The following is an 18,944-nucleotide window of genomic DNA, read 5'->3' on the forward strand; positions in this document are numbered from 1 at the left end:
GCCACCCACGGGCCTCCCGGCGCCTGAGTCGGCAGCCTGGCTTCTCAGCCACGCACGGCCGCAGTACCGAGGCCCCGGCCGCACCACGTACCTCTCCGACCGCCGCCTTCTTGGCTGGCTGTGCAGACACCATGGGCCTCAACCTAGAAGGAAGCAGAGCGCGGGGGCCTCAGCCCAGGCAGGGCCGCTGGTCGGGGGCAGGGCGCCCCGCCAAGACGCGCGGTCTCTGAGAGCAGCATCGGCCGCTCCTCTGAGAGAGCACAGCGCGCTCTCAGTGCCCAGCCCCGCGCTCACTCTGATGTCACTCTTCCCAGCGGGCCCCGCAGGCCTCAAGCTCGAAGGCTGCCCCGTTCCCTCTGCCCTCCGGCCCCTCCTTCTGCCTTTGCTGGCGGTCAGCAAGTCTGCTGCTGCCTCTGCTGCTGTTCACGTCCGCCCCGTACTGCGCTGCTGGGGCTTCTCCTACGTGAACAAGCGGCTCCAGCCGGTGGTCTGAGCAGGTCACACGTACGCGTGATCCAGACTTGAGAGGGACAGCATGTGTACCCGAGTCCCCATCCCCACAGGCCAGGCGCTGACGTGGGTGAGCAGTGTACCACGGGGAGCAAAGCTGACGTGCTGGGGTGGGAACGGAGCCCTCGGCACAAGCTGGAAATCAGGGTTCTTCTATGAAAGCTTCTCTGTCACGTTGGTAGCAAACGCCAACCTGAGCCAGAACACCACGCAGGCCGACAGAAGGCAGCCCCGGGCCAGCTGCTGCTTGTCCACCCAGCGTCTGGTGAACACAGACCCCAAGTGCGGCTGCCCTGGGGGCTCTGTGGGCCATGGCTCTGGACCAGACTGCGGCCACTGCGGAAGGTGCCTCCTATGAGGCGGCCACAGCCCCGTTCCTTCCTACGGCTGGATGGCTGGGGTGGGGGGGCTGGAGTGGGGTGGCCTACACTGCCCCCCCCCCCGCAGATCCTCCAAACATGGAAGCCGGGGCACCTGCCACACCATCACTCACGATGAACAGAGGAAGGAGAGGAACGCCAAGACTCCCCGCACGACGCGGACCCATCCAGGGTGACAGTGGGGCCCCAAATGAGAAGAGGCAGGTTCCCCTCCCACGGCCTGGCCACTGAAGCCATCCACGCTCAGGGACCCTGCCCCAGGGCTGGTGAGGGTAGCATTCAGAAGGGGCTCACGTGACCAAGCGGCACCCCACCACTGTGGCGCACCAACAAACCTCAGGGCGCCGGGAGCGGGTGCTCAGGCAGCTGACAGGTGGACAGGCCCCGGGAGCGCTCATAGGACGCTTCCATAGGCGCGGTCTCAGGCCGGCAGCCTCCAGGTGGGAGACGGGCGTGTGGCCGTGCCAGCAGAGTCCACGGGCCCCGTTCAGGGTAAGCGAGTCCCACTGAGGTGGGCTCTCCCTCCCCACTGGGAGGCCGGCCCCGTCCACCCACCTGGCTGGAGAAGGGTCATGGTGGTCAGTGGTGTGTGGGATGGCCAGCGGGGAGGCGGGGGTCTGGGCCAAGTGGCCTGGAGGAGGCCCGTGAGTACCTGGGACGCACGCTGCTCCCCTCGGCCCACAGCCCCAGCCTGCCCGCCCTCTCATAGCCCGGACCACAGACGCGCCAGGGCCGACGGGGCACAGCTGGCCCAGGAGATGGGCTCGCCCGCACGCTGTCCACTGGCGGCCAGAGGCAAAGCAGCCCCTGGGCACCGCAGGCAGGGCACCTCGGGCTCTCAGCACAGGGTGTCCTGAGCAGCCGGACAGGGGGGCCCTGTGAGGAGGGCTGCAAAGCTCCTCAGGGCTCACGTCCCCTGGCTGCCTCTTCCAGTCTGGGGGTCCACCGAGCAGGCAGGAGACAGGCTGGGGGCGCCTCCCCAGGCCCTACACCATGACCGGAAGGGGTCACAGGGGTGCTGGGCTGTGGCAGGCTGTGCCAGGCACTTGGGGACCAGGGAGCTGAATCACCAACTTATAGAAAGTGTCACGGGCACTTGGGGGGCTCAGGAAGTAAAGCATCTGATTCTTGATTTCAGCTCAGGTCATGATCTCATGGTTCATGGGTTCAAGCCCGCGTCGGGCTCTGTGCTGACAGCGCAGAGCCTGGAGCCTGTTTCAGATTCTGTGTCTCCCTCTCTCTCTGCCCCTCCCCTGCTCACGTTGTCTCTCTCTCTCTCTCTCTCTCTCTCAGAAATAAATAAAACATTAAAAAATAAATAAAATAGTAAAAATAAACAAACAAACAAACAAACAAACGCATCTCCGGGCTGGCTGGCTTAGTCGCTGGAACGCACGACTCTTGCTCTCCGGGCCGTGAGTTCAAGCTCCATGCCCGTGCAGATGTTTCTTAAATAAACAAAGCTTAAAAAAAAAAGTATCACAGAAACCTTGAAAAACATTTCCTCCCACTTGAGACAAAAATGTACTCAAAATGTTATTACTTCTCTGATGAATTAGAGTTAACGTCTGGTAGTAACAGAAAGGGGGGGGGGATGTAGGGGGCGGGGCGGGGGAGTGTGGCCACCCCACCCCCACAGGCTGACCCTGCTCACCCCCTCAGCGGGCATGCTCTCTGCTCTGGGTCCTGCCCTCTCCGCAGAGAGAGGCCTGCGGCTGGAGCGGGGGGTGCAGAGGGCCCCTCCTGGGAGGACAGGCTGGCTCACCTGCTCCTTGGACAGAAAGCACCCTGAGGCCACAAGCCCCTTTCCAGGGCTGCGGCCCCTCGTCGCCCCGGCCCTGCATGCAAACATGAACACACAGGGCGGCGGCTGCCATGTGGGGCAGACGTTTGCCCCCAGCATTCAAGTGCCAAATGCCCGCCCAGGCCTCCCCCTGCTCAGGACCAACACCCAGCTCGCTGGGCACAGCACCTCTTCCCCACGCTGGTCACGGGGTCGGCCCGGTGCCTCCTGGCAGGCGTTTTCCTCCGAGACAGCTTCCGGGAGCTGGTCCGCTCCTCGGGCCGCGCGTCCCCCTCGGGCAGACCGCCCGCGCCCTTGCTGTTGAGGTCCCGGAGCACGCTGTAGTTGATCTTGCTGGAGATTTTCTTCTGTTCCAGCATCTTTTCGATGGCCTCCCCCGCTGTGCTGGCCTGGATCGGCTCCCGGCGCTTACAGGACTTCTTGGGCTCAATGGAAACAGGAGAGTCACCACCCCTGGGGACCCTGATGCCCAGGAACCTGCTAGGTGCTGCATGGGATGTGGGGGCATGGCTGGCGGGACACCGGCAGGTGGGGGGGCTCAGCAAACAGTCCCCTGAGGACCCCAGCCCACGGGAGCTGAGGCGTGCAGGGCCCTGGCTCCCTCCCGCTCTCAGACAGGCAGCTCACCATCAGCTGGGGGCAGACCTCGGGGCAAGTGGCCCACCAGCACCCCCCCACACACACCTGAACGGGGCAGAGCATGGTATCCCTGAGCTCGAGGCATCCCCCAGCAGGGACAGACCTCGTCCTGGGTGCTGGACCACGTACAGGGGCCCACCTGTGCCTCCTGCCAGCCTCTCCCCACCACGCTGCTGGGGCCCCAAACCCTGAGCCCAGGCTTCAGGGCCACCCCCGGCCTCCTTCACTCCCTGCCCCAGAAAGGTGCTCCCCACCCAGCCACATGAGCAGCAAGCCACGTCACTGTGACCGCCAACAGGAAGGGCAGCATGACAAGCAGGTTCCCCCAGGTCACAGACATGGGACCTCTGGTGTCACCAGAGGTCACAAGGTCCTGACTCAGCCGGCCTAGGATCTTCCCCAAAGCCAAAGGGCACATCTGTCCGTCCGAGGGGAGGCCAGCACAGTCAGGACTGGGCAGCCAGGGCCATAGGTCAGTGCCGCCCCCTGGGAGCCCTGGAGTGACTTGGGGGGGCAAGGCCGGCCTGTGCACCGGACACCCCTACCTTGTGCTCCTTGTAGATGCCGAGCTCCTTTTCCTTTGCTATTCTTGCTTCTTTCTCTGAAAAGTCCCCAAATGGCAGGATCAGCACGGGCCCCGTGGTCCCGGCTCCCGGGCAGGCGGGCGGGCGCTTACCCCTCTGCTCCCGCAGGTACTCCGCGTTCTCCCGCATCCACAGCTCGGCCTTTACGCGGGCTTCCGCCTCATTCAGGATGTACTGGGCAGAACACGGCACCACACTCAGGTCTCAGCCACAAACACCCTTCCTGCTCGTATACACCGGTCGGGGCTGGATCTGACCCACGAGGCTATAGGCTCACTGGGGGGACCAACCCGGGACCCTGTCGTCCTGCACCCTCTCCATGGCCAACAGCGGGGGTGCAGACGCCAGGCCACACTTCAGGGACCCAGGTCCCTGAGAAGGAACTGAGCTGAGGGCAAGGTGCCCTCCTGGGAAGTGACGAGGGTCCCAGGGTGTCTGGTGGCCCAATGTGGGGACCCCCCACCCACTGGAGGGCAGGGTGGAGTGGCCAGCACAGCCCACGTGTCCCTTGGGGGCAGAGCCTGCACTCACACTCACCCTGTCAATCTCCAAGTCGTCGATGCCACTGAGGTCCAGCTCGCCGTCTCCACAGGCGTCCGCTACAGGGAAACAGCACCAGTGTCACTCAGGGCCGAGTTCTGGTGAGCGAGCGCGCATGGCGCCGGGCTGTCTCAGGACTCAGGGCTCTGGCCAGGGGTGTATGGGAGCCCTCGTGGCCAGCAGCGCCGGCCCTGCTCCGTGTGCAGCGTGCAGCTCTCACCATGGTGCCGTGTGCACCACAGAGCCGGGGTGGCCCCACCAGTCCTCGTGGGGACAGCAGCATCCTCAGGGGCAGCCGGGAGTCCTCAGTGTACACACTCAGGATGTCTCCAAGCCCCGCCAACCACCCCTCCTGCCCCAGCTGGGTCAACAGCACAGTCTGCACGGCCCACAGAATGGGGCAGCCCCTGCTCTCTGCGGCCCCGATCACCAGATGGTCTTCTGCTGAGTCCTCTGGATTCCACCCACACCCCGCGGGCCACACTGTTGCTCTGGGCTGAGGCCCTGTGCGGACTGGCCCTGGCATCAGACGCGCTGCTCACACCCCCCCCCTCTGCCTCGCTGCCAGCTTCCTTAGCTCCTGTGGGAACGGCCTCTTCCTGCCTCGGGGCCTTTGCACAGGCCATCGCGGCACAACCTGCATGTCCTTAACTAATGGTGGGGCTCAGTCTGTGTCACTGCCCCTCTCGCCCTGGATGTCACATCAGGGCAGGCATGTGCCTGCCCGTCACCAAGCCTGGCTACAGGCTGCGTGATAAACGTCTGAGCACCACAGCCCCACGGAGGCTCCTGGCACACACATGGCTGCCCTTGGTGCCCGGAGATGAGGCAGGGCCCACACTCTGCAGCCTGGGGGCACCTGAGGGGGCCTGGCGCGGGGGTAAGACGTGGCAGAACCAGAGGAGCCTGCACCCCTGGCCTCTCCTGGGGCGGGGTGGGGGGGGTGGCGGTGAGGAATGCTCTTGCTCGGCCACCAGCACTGCCAGCACTGGAGCCCAACCAGTAGGGACTGTGCCCTGCGTCAGACAAGAAGGGATGGGTGGGGGACCCAGCCCGCGTCCGTGGAGGGGTTTGGCCAGTACTGAGCCGGCAGGCCAGTGGGGAAGGGATCTGGGGGTGGTGACGAGCCCATGCTGGGGTCACCGATGGCTCTCACAGCGGGCACAGCACCCCTCCCCCAGATGTGAGAGGCGACCTGGACCTGGAATCTATGGGTCACCTCCCCGCCCCCGCCGGGCCCTGGGCACTTACTGGGGTCCTGGCTCTGGGAGGAGATGCACTCTCGGATGGAGTCTGAGATGCCCAGGCTGGCCGCGGTGGGCAGGGGGCCAAGCAGGGACTCCAGGGCAGGGGGCCTGGCGTCCCCCTCGGGGTCTCCGCCCATGTCGGAGCTGCCGGACAAGCCACTGCCGAGGATCTCCTGGTAAAAGTCCTTGTTCAGGTGGCTGGCAGCGGCTTCCAGCTCCTCGTCCTCAGCATCGTCCTCACCGAACACACTGGACGAGGTGTCGTCCACGGAGCCTAGGGACACGACCACACGCACCGCCTGTGAACCGCGTGCAAAGGCAGAGAGCCCCACCTTTGTGCAGAGAAACGTCGCTGTCCGGCTGCAGATGGCAGTTACTTCGTTAACATGAGTAACCAACTGATTAAAGAACGGCTCAAAGACCCGGCTGGTCACGGGGTGGGGGCTGGGCCAACATCCACACGCCTAGAACGGCCCTCGGCCTTTGTCTCACGTTAGTGCACAAATTCACTCAAGATAAACATAACAACTAAAAACACAAGGTTTTTTTTTTTTCTTAAATGGAGAAAAATACCCGTGACTTTAAATTCGGCAAAACTTCCTAGTCACATCTAGGAAGCGACTCGGGAAGCAATCCGCAAAACATCAGTAACTTCAATGGCCTCAAACTCGAGAATGCGGCCATCCCGCGAACAACTCGTGTCGGAGTGAGAAAACACGCAGCCACTCAGGACTGGGCCGCAGCCTCTGTGAGCGCCCTCACCCGCCCCAGGCCGTGAGTGGCGTCAGGAAGCGGCTCTCAATCCCGGTGGGGCACACGTGGCGGCCCCCCAAAGACGGGAGCACATGCTCCTTGGCGCTCGCCTGGGAAAAGAGGAGGTAAACGTCCACGCAGTCACCTGCGCGCAAACGTTCTCGGCCCTGCGTGTGCGACAACCCAAACCTAGAAAACACTGCACACGTGCGGTGGCCTGGGCCGGGCCAACAACCGGGTGTGCGTCGGGCCTGCCACGCACCACAGGTTGGGGGCCGTGTCCCCAACCCGCACACTCATACAGAGCAGAGCGGCAGAGTCAGGACGCTCCTCCGGACCCCACGGAGGACAAACTCCAGGAAGCACGACCAACTTCCAAAGGCCTGGGGTCTGGGGGCTGACACAGGCCCAGGGAGCGGGGGCTGCCAGGGGCGCTGGTCCGTCTCACCAAACGCCACGTTCTAAATTTGCAGTTTGTTGTACATCAATTATGTCTCGATAAAACTACTAAAAGTCACCAACGACGTGCATAATTCCTTACAAAACTTAAAGTTTACGTTAGACCTTACTCTACGGGCGCCTGGCTAAGCATCCAACTGTGGCTCAGCTCACAGTCTTGCAGTTCGTGAATTCAAGCCCCACATCGGGCTCTCGGCTCTCCGCATAGAGTCCACTTAGATGCTCCGTCTCCCTCTCCCTCTGCACCTCCCCTGCTCGTTCTCTCTCTCAAAATTAAACATTATAAGATTAAAAAAAGGGGGGGGGGCTTGCTCTGGTTTGGAAAGTGTTACAGTTCAAGCTCGCAGTGAGCACCAACTCCCAAGAGAACGTTACGCTCCGACCGATGCCGCTCTTGGGGGAACCATGACGACCTGGAAGCAGGAACGCCGTGCGGGTGACGGCCCTTCCGGATTAATCTGCTGTGCTCTGCCCTGACATCTGCGCGCCCCTGCCCGAGGACCAGGCCCCGGCCACCTGCACTCCCTTCCCGCGGGCTGGGGCGAGGGGGCCGCAGCGCAGAGAATACCACGTGATAAGTCACGAGCTGCTCCTGCTACGGGAGAAAAAGTTTCAGGCTGGGTGACGAGGTGGCGTCCAGTTCTCTGCCGTTCAGAAGAGGAAGACACAGGAAAGGGCCGAGGTAGGGGAGCGGAGCGGCACACGCGGACAGGGCAGGGTGGGCACGCGGCCCCGAGGACAGCCCTTCTGGTCACCCAGAGCCAGGCACCAAACACACTATCCAGTCAGAAAATAGCGGCTGCGGGGGTCGCGCTGGGGGCAGCTGACATTTGCCATCTCTGTCCCTGAGGGGCCACCGGGCAGTGAGTGAAGGTCAGAAAAGGTGCGATGACCCAGCCAGGCCCATGGACCTCCTTCCCCAAGCCCTGGGGCGTCTCTAACCACAGAGCCAGGGAAACCAACCAGAACCAGACTGAACTGTCACAGAAACCTCGGCCTCAGGGAGCAGCGCCAGCCGGAGCCCCCAGCGTCAGGACGGCGTCTGCCGCTCACACTGGCTCACGGGCCCCGCACACAAGCCACCCCAAGCGGTGACCCTGAAGGTCAGGATGCGGGCGAAGCTGGAAGCAGGCGGTCCTGCTCAGCACCGGAAGGTGGCAAGAGAACACACACAGGATGTGCGGGGACCTGGGAACCAGCTAAGACGCCAGAAGACGAGGCTACGCAAAAACATGAGTGAGCAAATCCCACAGAAACAACGAACCAAACGTGTCCTGAGCCCCTGCTCTGCCCGCCTGCTGGACGGTGCCGGGGGCCCAGACGGGGAGGCCCAACCGAGCGCCGTCCAGGGGGCAGCTCACGCTCACAGGGCCCAGGAAGCCCCGCGCTCTCTCCACAGGCCCCGCCAACACCGGGAACCCTCGCTGGCGGCGGAGACGAGATGCGGTGAGAACCAGGCCTGGGCATTTCCTTCACCGGGTGAGGCGGCATCGCGGCCCGGAGCCGCCCCGAGGCCTGCAGGAGGCCATGCCTGCTGCCGCCACCACGACTCACAAGGAAAACGCGGGGACCGAGAGTGCGGCACCGGGAGCCCAGGGTCTTCCTCGCACAACAGCGGTGAAGACGGGGGAGGACACCCCTATGGCAGCAACGGACGGGTATGGGAAAGGCGGCGTGGGGCGGGCCAGAGGGCTCTGAGGTGCGGTGAGGAGGCGGCCCCGGGGAAGAGGAGCAGGCGGTGAACGTGAGTGCCTGGCCCCGGGAGCCAGGGACCTACAGCCGGGGTCCCCACAGCGCCCGGAAGGAAGGCGACGAGGGAAGACCGCGTGCGCACCAGAAGACCCACCCAAGAAGGCGCACGTGCCCCAGGTTGGAAAGAGACGTGCACGTGAGCCACGACGCGGAGGCGGGCGCCCCAGGGAGGCGGAGGAGGCGCAGGCCCGCGGAGGGCGGCGGCAGGACAGGCTGGGGCGAGATCTGGGTGCTGCGCGCGGCTCCCCGAGGCCGGAACCTGGGGGGCAGGGGGCCTGAGAGCAGCTGGACACTGTGCCCGGCACGGGAGGGCCGGGGCCCCTCGGCAGCAGGCAGGGGCGGCCCCGCGAGGCCGCAGGGGACACAGCGGCACTCACCATCTCGAGTCAGGTTGGCGAGGGCCCCCTTCGCCTTCGGCCGGCTGCTCTCTAACTCGTTCTCAATTGCGTCCTGGTAGGTGGATATCTCGCCTGAAGCGGTAAATTAAAAGCGAACCGTGAGCACAAAGCCCGCTGTTCTGAGGAAGCCGAGGGTCCGTGCGGTAAGATCAGCGGCTCACCTTCAACTTCCTCCAGCCTTTTGGACAGCACGTGTTCCAGCTGAAACCAAGCACCCAGCAGCTTCAGCGGAGACAGGCAGGCGTGAGGGACGTACGTGGCGCACACCCCGCCTTGCCTCACAGACCCCAAGGCCCTGCCTGGACCTGCCTCCCCAGGGTCGTCGGGGGCCCTGCAGGCTGCACTTGGGGCAGTGGCCGGGTCCCAGTCCCCCAGGTAAACGTCAACAACGGGGCCCAGAGCAAGGCGGCGCCTGCCCAGGACGCCACGGGAACACCCTGGGAAGGCGTGGGCCCTCCGCCGGGGGAGCTGGCCCTCGGGGCCCCAGCCCTGCCCCACCACCCATCTGTCCACCTCTCCCTGTGAGCCGCGTGGACACAGAACCAGCGTAACCTTCGTAACTAAGCTGCTCAATCCAAAGTCAGAACGCGACACGAGGTCTAGGAAGCGCCTTGAAGGACCCGAGTGCCGGACGGACACGGGGACTCGCCTGCTTCAGGCGCAGCTTCCGCTGCCCGGCTGTGTAGGACGGGGGGTCACACTCCTGCTCCAGATCGATCTTCATGAACTCATCCACGGTCAGCTGACTGGTGGGCGTGTCCTCGAACTCCGTCAGCCTGGGACAAGACAGCCGCCCGCAGACAGGGCCCCTGGAGACAGCCGCCCGCCACCCCGCCGCGCTCGCTGGTCACCAGGCCCTGCTGGCCACCGCCCACAGCGGGACCCTGGGAGGAAAGCCCGTGGCATCCTTGTCGCTCCCACGGGGAGACCCAGAAGGCCCAGAAGGAAGGAGGCCAAGCCGGCAGCCCTAGCTAACTGCTGACTCAAGGTCAGCAAAACATGTTTGTTTTTTTTTTTTTTAATTTTTCATTATTTGAGCGGGGTGGGGAGAGAGATGGAAGGCCAGCAGGGGGGAAGGAGAGAGAGAATCCCAAGCAGGCTCTGCCCTCACCCTGCCCTCAGGGGCTCGATCCCATGGCCAAAATCAAGAGTCAGACGCTTAACCGACTGAGCTCCCCAGGCGCCCCAACCTACAAAACATCCAATAAAAATTTTGAGGGAGTATCTGGGAGCCTCAGTAGGTTAAGTGACCGACTTTGGCTCAGGTCATGATCTCACGGTTCATGGGTTCGAGCCCCGCGTCGGGCTCTGTGCTGCCAGCTCAGAGTCTGGAACCTGCTTCAGATTCTGTGTCTCCCTCTCTCTCTGCCCCTCCCCTGCTCACACTCTCTCAAAAACAAACATTAAAAAAAAATGTTTTTTAAATTTTTTTGAAGAGAACTAGAGATTAAACGAGTAAAATACTTTACTAACTGCCTTTGAAAACTGCCACAGGACACGATCTCCGTTGAAAACTAGCCATCGAATGTTCCAGACTTGTGGTGAGAAGAGGCCCAGTTACAGGTCTGCCGGCAACCGGGCTTTGGGCTCATGACTACCCTGCCATAGCGCACGTGCACCTGAGGCTGAGCTGTGCCACCCCACAAACACCGCACCCCAAAGCGGGAGCTCACGGGCACAGCGGCCCTCGGTTTCAGCCAGGCCTGCCCCGGAGTGGGGGGCCCAGGCACCCGGGCTCCCACAGTCCACCTCAACCTACCTTAGAGAGAAACACGGTCTGGAAGGGGCCCCACAGCAGATGCCGCTGGTGTGGCGCCAGGACTGACCGAGACGCCCAGGAGGGAGGCGGGCGGCCCCCGCCCCTGAAGAGCCCCCCAGAGGCGGCTTTGACCAGCGGGCCTGGCTGGGCCTGACGGCTGAAGTGTCTGCGCCCACCTACCTCTTCCGCAGTGTGGACTCGCACACCTTGACCACGCTGATGACCTCTTTGACGGTTCTCCGGAAATCGTGCATCCTGGCTGCAACCAGAAGTGCTGGAGGGGGCACGACGGGAATCAGGAATCGGGACGGGTGCGTGGCAGCCCAGCACTTGGGCCGATGACCTGCGGCGGGGAGAGCCCTGCCTGGGGGGCCTGCAGGCGCTGCGTCCCCGGCCTCGCCGTGGGGAACGCTTACAGTACGTGACCATCACAGCCTGAGAGCTGCCTCTGCTTTGTGCACAACCACACCGTGATTTATCCACGAAGAAAGAGCTTATCACACACTCCGTCTCTCGCACAAGAAGAATTGAAATCCACCTGAGACCCTCACGTAACCCCTCAAACCAGCGAGCAGACTCTCAGGTGAGTCGAACAGGCACACTGGTTGGCAATGCACATGAGGATTCTGGGGACACAGCCCAGGATCAGGGAGAAAAGGCAGTGGCCCCACGTAGCGCTACAGCCAGGCTGATTCTAGGACAGGCCCTGAGTGCGCCGTGCACTCGGAAATCAGGCTCTGAAACAGGAAACGACCCTGCTGGTAGCTGAGCGCGGACGCAGGCCCTTGGTGTCGGTGACGGGAGAGGAGCTGGTGGGTGTGGGGGCCTGCTGGGGGGGGGGTTCCAGGCCCAGGGGCTACGGCAGACCCTGAGTCAACAAGGAGAGGGCTGCAGGGCCGCCTTCAGGCAGCTGCTGCTTAGAGGGAAAAGCAGACAGCTACCCTCTGGGGGCCGAGGAGTCAGCCTGAGAGGCCCAGACACACTCCGTAGTAAAGACCAGGCAGTGGGGCCGGGGCAGGGCTGGCTGCGTGGCCTTGGGCTCCACGAGCCCTGCCCTGTCCCTGTGACTGACAGTCTGTGCAGGGAGTGGCTGGGAGTCCCCAAGGGCCAAGTTAGCTGTGGAGACAGCCCACCCACAGCCCTCCCACCACCCACGTGCTTGGCCCGCAGAAGTCAGGACAGACACCACCATGGTGGCCAGCGACACGGCCATACCTGCTCCGCAGAGGCCCGAGGGGCGGCGGCCAGTGTGCATCCAGTCCCTCTTCATCCTCTGCAGGAGCCTAAGGGCCGTCATGGACACCTCGTGGTTCTTCTCACCGAACTCCAGCAGGTGGGCAAAGCGGGGGATGTACAGGCACGGGTCTGCAGCGGACACGTGGGCCTCAGTGCTGGCGGGCGTGTGTCCTCGCCTCACTGGGCCTCGTGGCATGTGCGTGTTCCGGTCCGGACAGCACATGAAAACACGACGCAACACCTCCCCCTCAGGGCCACCCTTCCCAGTCCTTCTGCTGCACAGGCTCCCTGGGGTCCCCCACCCCTCGGCCGGGGCCGCTCACCCACGTCCCTCCCACAGCTGCTTCCTGGGGCAGGACGCTAAGCCTGCCCAGGCACCCCAAATGCCCACCTCACCTTGCTGCCCTGTTTGGCGTGTGTCGTGGACTATGACTGAGATACAGTGTGTTTGTCACCTATCTATTTGCTGCGTTTACTCTTATGAAACGTGAGCTACACCTTCTGCTCTTCTGTCTACAGGTGTGTGTGCATCTCTTTAAATAATCACAGAGTCCTTAGTGAGGGAGGGCTCGGAGACACCCGTATATACGTGCACACACACACGCTCTCCCTCGCTGGTGTATGTGCACACACACGCTCTTCCTCGCGCGTGCCCTGCTCTAAGCTACGGGCCAGGAGACTCCTGGCCTAGGCTTAGGAACTTCCGGCCCCCGGGGGCGTGGGGGATCAAGTAACTTGAACTCAGTGGACTACGGCACTGCCATACGTGCACAGGAGTCGCGCAGCGTCCAGGAAAGGACAGCAGAAGCAAGACCACCTTTGGACAGGACCATCCAGGAAGGCCTTGCTCAAGGGCAGCCGTTGCTGAGGCCTGAGGGGACCACAGGCCAGCCAGAAAGCTGTGCCATCAGATGGTGGAGGAAGAGGAAGGGCAGACTGACAAGATCCTGGGACTGGTCAGTGGCACCAGCAGGTGACCCTGGCTGTCCACCAACGCCAGGCACCCTCCTTTGGAGCTCTGGCCTGATCACTTTCCCACCTACCCGCATCTACGGGCCTAGCTGACTGAGCTCTGACCCCTGAAAGCCCCACGAGGGCCTATAGGCACCCCCTTAAGCACCCCCTTGCATCCTCTGCCAGTCCTGGCGCACGTAAGGAAACGCAGAGATTGGCAGCAGGCCTTGAAGCGGTCTGGGTCTCCGAGGCCTGGAGTGACACCTTCCACACGGACCACGACTGCTACTCACCCACCTTTCCAGAGGCCTGGGTGCTGTGCCATCTCTGGAAAGGCGGTCAGTGGTAGCAGCCGCCTCTGTTGGGCACATGGGGCTGGACAGCTGGTGGGGACTCTGGTGACAAAGCACAACCAAGAGGCGCTGCCCGCCAGCTCAGCCCAGGCCCTCCCGCCATCTCCTGGCTCATTTGTCTCCAATCTTTTACAAGCAGTTTTCAACTCAAGTTTCTATGTCAGAAATTAGGGTCAAAGTTTGATCTCTACTTCTGATGTTCTTTTGAAAACACTTCCAATCCTAACAATAACGTTAACTTTTTTTTTAAATGTTTATTTATTGGGGCGCCTGGGTGGCTTAGTCGGTTAAGCGTCTGACTTTCACTTAGGTCATGATCTCGCGGTTCGTGGGTTCGTGCCCCGCGTCGGGCTCTGTGCTGACTGGCAGCTCAGAGCCTGGAGCCTCTTTCAGTCTGTGACTCCCTCTCTCTCTGACCCTCCCCTGCTCTCGCTGTCTCTAAATAAAACATTTAGAAAAAAAAAAAGTTTATTTATTTACGAGAGAGAGAGAGACAGTGTGAGTGGGGGAGGGTCAGAGAGAGAGGGAGACACAGAATCTGAAACAGACTCCAGGCTCTGAGCTGTCAGCACAGAGCCTGATACAGGGCTTGAACCGACGAACCGTGAGATCATGACCTGAGCCGAAGTCGGACGCTTAACTGACTGAGCCACCCAGGTGACCCAAACATTAACTCTTAAAATATATCTTTGCTCGGGGTCCCTGGAGAGCTCAGTCGGTTAAGCATCCCATTTCGGCTCAAGTAGTGATCTCTCAGATTGTGGGTTCCAGCCCCCTGTTAGGCTCTGTATTGACAGCATGGAGCCTACTTTGGATTCTCTGTCCCTCCCTGTCTCTCTGCCCATCACTTGCTCACCCCCCTCCACCACCCACAGTGTGCACACACACTCTGTCTCTCAAAAACATAGACTTAAAAATAAAAAAATGTATTTTTTCTCCAAATAGTCTTCAGCAACCAAATCACAAACCAAACCAAAATGGAGCCCATGGCCAAGTGTGCTGTAGCTCCCGACTGCTCAGGGACGTGGGGGGGGGGGGGCAGGATCAGGACGCTTGAACAGGGGCAGGAAAACAGTTCGGAGGGGAGGTGGAACCTTCTCCCCGGGGTCCAGTGACAAAGGTTGTGAGGCACCGCCAGGCCCAGCACCCGCACTCAAACGGCCGACAGGCAGACTTCAGGACGGAAAGAAGAGCAGCTCACAGAAGCCCAGGGAGCGCGAGAGGGACCAGCGAGGAGCGCCAGGAGGAGACGCTTAAAGCTGACATCCCCCCCAGGTCTCCCCGACCTGAGGCTGGCTTGGGGCAAGGACGCGAGGGGGAGCCGCCCAGTGCACAGCACAAAGCCCCCCAGGGACCCCGAGAGCGGTCGTCCAGGACGGAGAGTGCGAGCTGGCAGGAAGGCCCTGGGTAGGTCCCCAGACCCCGCGTTTAGCGACCAAACAGTTCGCAAGGCAAGTAGGCGGCAAACAACCGTCCACACGTGCGGGCGGACAGCGGGGCTGCCCCAGACAACAGGGGCGCGGCGCGGGGGCAGGACCCACGCAGAAGCGGCACGACCCGGCGCCCCCTCGCCCGCACCCCCGGACGCGCGCCGGCCTCGCTGGGGTGCGGGCGAATACGGCAGGCCGCGCCGGAGGCGTCCGGGAAAGGCGAGCGCGTCAAGCACGCACAACGCAGCGCAACGCAGGCCGACTCCAGCGCGCGGCCCCGGAGACCCGGGCCCCAAGGGCAGACCCCGCGCGCGGAGGGGGCCGCCCCGCCCGCGCCGCCCCAGCCGGCCGCAGCCCGCGGGGGCGGGGCCCAGGCCGCGCGCGCGCGCACGCCGTCCGCGCGGAGGCGGAGCGGCGCGGGGCCGGCGTGACGCGGCGTGACGCGCGGGCGACGCGGCGGCAGGGGCGAGGGCGGGCCGGACGGCGCCCCCTGCGGCCGGGCTGCGGGCTGCGGGCTGCGGGCTGCGGGCCGGCGGGCGGGGCGGGGCGGCCCGAGGCAGCAGCGCCCGCCGCGGCCCCATGCTGCTGCCCCTGGCCTGCCTGCACGGCCGGGTGGCGCAGTGCCTCACGGCGCTCCTGGTGCTCGCAGAGCCGCCCCCCCGGCCCCGGCGCGGCGCCAGGGTGCACGGCGCGCCCCCGTCGCGCCCGGAGGCCGCCCTGCCCGCGAAGATGGCCGCGGAGCTGTACCCGGCCGCCGGCGCCGCGGCCGCCACCGCCACGGACATCGCGAACAGCAACGCCGCCGCCGCCGCCACCGCCGCCGCGGGCAGGAAGGGCCCGCCCAGCGCCCCGCCGCCTGTCCCGCCGCCGCCCGCGCCCGCGCCGCCCGCGCCCGACAACAACAACTTGGAGAGCCCCAACTGGCAGTCCTTCCACCCGACCCTGCGCGAGAGGTGAGCCTGGGCCGCGCCCGCACCCCGCGCCCCTGCCCCCGCCCCCGCCCGAACCCCGAGCCCCGAGCCGTGTGCCTCTGCCCTTTGCAGGAACGCGCTGATGTTCAACAACGAGCTCATGGCTGACGTCCACTTCATCGTGGGGCCCCCGGGAGCGGCCCGCAGGGTGCCCGCCCACAAGGTTGGTAGAGGCTTGGCCCCGTAAGCCCGCAGAGGCGACTGCCCACCGCCTGAGTAGGGGCTGCTGCCCTGTACCCCAGGGGCGGCATCCGCTGCGGGCGGGGAGGGTCCGGGGCTCAGGGCAGCTCCTGTGTCATCCACAGTACGTCTTGGCCGTCGGGAGCTCCGTCTTCTATGCCATGTTTTATGGCGACTTGGCAGAAGTTAAGTCAGAAATCCACATCCCCGACGTGGAGCCCGCAGCTTTCTTAATCTTGTTAAAGTAAGTCTGCTGCACGAGTCTGTGAGAAGGGGGTGGCTTCTTGCTGCCTGGCTGCCGCCAGCTGGCACCCTGCGGCTTCTCACAGGAAGGCCGCACAGACCGATGGGCATGCCCCATGCAGCGTTGTGACCTGGTCCCCACCCCTCCTAGGTACATGTACAGTGACGAGATCGACCTGGAAGCCGACACGGTGCTGGCCACTCTCTACGCTGCCAAGAAGTACATCGTGCCCGCACTAGCTAAAGCCTGTGTCAATTTCCTGGAGACGAGCCTGGAAGCCAAGAACGCCTGTGTCCTCCTGTCCCAGAGCCGGCTGTTTGAGGAGCCCGAGCTGACCCAGCGCTGCTGGGAGGTCATCGATGCTCAGGCGGAGATGGCTCTGAGGTCTGAAGGCTTCTGTGAGATTGACTGGCAGACGCTGGAGATCATCGTGACGCGGGAGGCCCTCAATGCCAAGGAGGCCGTGGTCTTCGAGGCCGTCCTGAGCTGGGCGGAAGCAGAGTGCAAGAGGCAGGGTCTGCCGGCCACCCCGCGCAACAAGAGGCACGTCCTGGGGCCCGTCCTCTACCTGGTCCGGATTCCCACCATGACCCTGGAAGAGTTCGCCAACGGCGCTGCGCAGTCGGACCTCCTGACGCTGGAGGAGACCCACAGCATCTTCCTGTGGTACACGGCGGCCAACAAGCCCCTCCTCAGCTTCCCGCTGACCAAGAGGAAGGGCCTGGCCCCGCAGAGGTGCCACCGTTTCCAGTCCTCCGCCTACCGCAGCAACCAGTGGCGCTACCGCGGGCGCTGCGACAGCATCCAGTTTGCCGTGGACAGAAGGGTGTTTGTGGCCGGGCTGGGCTTGTACGGCTCCAGCTCGGGGAAGGCCGAGTACAGCGTGAAGATCGAGCTGAAGCGGCTGGGCGTGGTCCTGGCGCAGAACCTGACCAAGTTTGTCTCGGACGGCTCCAGCAACACCTTCTCCGTCTGGTTTGAGCACCCCGTGCAGGTCGAGCAGGACACCTTCTACACCGCCAGCGCCGTCCTGGATGGCAGCGAGCTCAGCTACTTTGGGCAGGAAGGCATGACGGAAGTGCAGTGCGGGAAGGTGACCTTCCAGTTCCAGTGCTCCTCGGACAGCACCAACGGGACCGGGGTGCAGGGCGGGCAGATCCCGGAGCTCATCTTCTACGCCTGAGGCGGCGTGGGTGCGCTGCGAGGGGCGCCGGGAGGAGGAAGGGACGTGCAGGAGGCTGTGCCACCCTTTCATCCCCGCCGACTGCCTCGCGGACCTCATTAAAGACCTTGCTGAGTTTGTAGCGCTCTCGTACGCGGTCGGAGCTGTGCCGCACAGCCAGAGCCCTGCCCGCGTTTCTGAGTCTGGGCTGCTGGGCAGCTCTGGGGTCCCGAGACCGGCTTCAGGCCCACTTTAGGCCTACACTTAACCTAAAACCTTCCCTTCAAATCCAAAATTGGAAAAAGCCACCTAAAGTAGTGTTTCTGAATGGGTCCCAGAGTTTCAACAAGATAAAAGCCACTGGCAGGTAAACATCCGAGGGAGCGTTCAGCTGGGCACGCACTTTCCCACGTGTGTGTGGAGATGGACTCCCAGCACAGAGCAAACCCTCCAGTGCTGCTTAGAATCCAACGGCCTCCCTGGCAGGGAGGCAGACAGACTCCCTGTCTGTCCCTGAGTGTGCCCTCTGCTGGCAAGCCTGGCTGCCACCAGGGCGTGCTTGCTGCCTTCTTAGAAGGCTCTGGAAAAGGGCGGGTGTGTGCTAGCGTCTGTACTTCCTAAAACATCGTAGCTTCTCACACAAAGCCCTGCTGTGGAGCTCAGGTTTGCGAGTGGTGGGGTGACGTGGGGCTCTCTGCTGGGTCCACACCTCCAGACCCTGGGGACCAACCTCCTGCCTCGGGCTCAATGGCAGCTTCCATGGCAGGCCCTGGGCCGCCCCCACCCAGGCATGATTTGGGGTCAAGCAGGCTCTTCGGGCTTTTTGCCTCTGTTCTCCTAGGCTACATGCTCTATGCACGGTTGTTTTGTTTCTGAAAAAAATCTTATCCTGACCTCCACAGAGAAGGACCCTGTCATTGGCCACAGGAACGTGGCCTTTTGGGAGAGGGTCTGAGCTGGGAGCAGAAAGCCGAGCTGGGTGTACCTCTGGGTTGACACGCACTGCCCCCCATCCTGCAGCCCTTCTGGCCTCCTGACCCACCCCGCTAGACCCTTCCCAGCCTCCAGGGACCATCCTGTGGGTTACCCAGGACCACGCCCCCAGCCCACCCTGCCCTGCACACCGCGCCTCAATGGGCAAAATCAGGAGCAGGCCCTCCAAGTGGACTGAAAACAGGCCTCCCAGGGAGGCTCCGGTGAAGGCCAAATGTGGCCAGGAAAGCGGCACCCGGTCTGGAGGGGTCCTGGCCTCTGGAGACACCGCCACCAGATGTGCTCCTCACAAGGCAGGCGGGCGGGCCCCCAACACAGCAGCACCTATCTCCCTCTGCGCGCTCACCCACCCCCATGGGGTGCTCTGCTTTTATACCAGGGTGACCCCCAGGCTGTGGGGCTCCTGGCTGCTGGCAGACAGTGTAGCTTACTGCCTGGCGCAGCCGCTGTGACCCCCTCCCTGATGCCCTCTGCCGGCCCCGCCTTACCTATCGCTGGAGCGTTGATGCACAGCTCTCTCGCCAGGAGGAGGAAGGTCTTCCCCAGCACGTAAACGTTCACCTGTCATGAAAAAGCCACTACTGAGAATGGCAATT

General features: G+C 63.4%; 2 protein-coding genes across 4 annotated transcripts in view; one reads left to right on the top strand and one right to left on the bottom strand.

Moving 5' to 3' along the window:
• BRF1 (BRF1 RNA polymerase III transcription initiation factor subunit) overlaps positions 1–18,944 on the bottom strand; it is a 52,827-nt gene that overhangs the window by 2,453 nt on the left and 31,430 nt on the right. For 2 of the 3 annotated variants that reach the window (XM_039223938.1, XM_039223937.1), the window contains 12 exons: positions 18,837–18,909; positions 12,041–12,190; positions 11,006–11,099; positions 9,716–9,842; positions 9,228–9,267; positions 9,046–9,138; positions 5,709–5,978; positions 4,455–4,516; positions 4,010–4,091; positions 3,879–3,934; positions 2,863–3,119; positions 92–143 (listed from right to left, as the gene is read on the bottom strand). In XM_039223938.1, the coding sequence (XP_039079869.1) occupies positions 92–143; positions 2,863–3,119; positions 3,879–3,934; positions 4,010–4,091; positions 4,455–4,516; positions 5,709–5,978; positions 9,046–9,138; positions 9,228–9,267; positions 9,716–9,842; positions 11,006–11,099; positions 12,041–12,190; positions 18,837–18,909 (1,356 nt within the window). Of the gene's footprint in view, positions 1–91; positions 144–2,862; positions 3,120–3,878; positions 3,935–4,009; positions 4,092–4,454; positions 4,517–5,708; positions 5,979–9,045; positions 9,139–9,227; positions 9,268–9,715; positions 9,843–11,005; positions 11,169–12,040; positions 12,191–18,836; positions 18,910–18,944 lie in introns of all 3 variants that reach the window. The other variant, XM_039223936.1, reaches the window with a different exon arrangement.
• BTBD6 (BTB domain containing 6) lies at positions 15,319–17,497 on the top strand. The gene is made up of 4 exons (XM_039223939.1): positions 15,319–15,751; positions 15,842–15,932; positions 16,075–16,193; positions 16,344–17,497. The coding sequence occupies exons 1-4, from the start codon at positions 15,378–15,380 to the stop codon at positions 17,374–17,376; spliced, it is 1,617 nt and encodes a 538-aa protein (XP_039079870.1). The 5' UTR covers positions 15,319–15,377; the 3' UTR covers positions 17,377–17,497.

Source organism: Hyaena hyaena, unplaced genomic scaffold (assembly GCF_003009895.1).
Source record: "Hyaena hyaena isolate Hyena2069 unplaced genomic scaffold, ASM300989v1 scaffold_1514, whole genome shotgun sequence".
In the NCBI taxonomy this organism is placed as follows: domain Eukaryota; kingdom Metazoa; phylum Chordata; class Mammalia; order Carnivora; family Hyaenidae; genus Hyaena; species Hyaena hyaena.

What these genes read in the sequence shown, in the direction of transcription:
- BTBD6 (XM_039223939.1), top strand. Translation starts at nt 15,378, where the DNA reads ATGCTGCTGCCCCTGGCCTGCCTGCACGGCCGGGTGGCGCAGTGCCTC. An exon ending in GCAGGGTGCCCGCCCACAAG is followed by an intron (nt 15,933 to 16,074) that starts GTTGGTAGAGGC and finishes TGTCATCCACAG; the next exon opens with TACGTCTTGGCCGTCGGGAG. An exon ending in GCTTTCTTAATCTTGTTAAA is followed by an intron (nt 16,194 to 16,343) that starts GTAAGTCTGCTG and finishes CACCCCTCCTAG; the next exon opens with GTACATGTACAGTGACGAGA.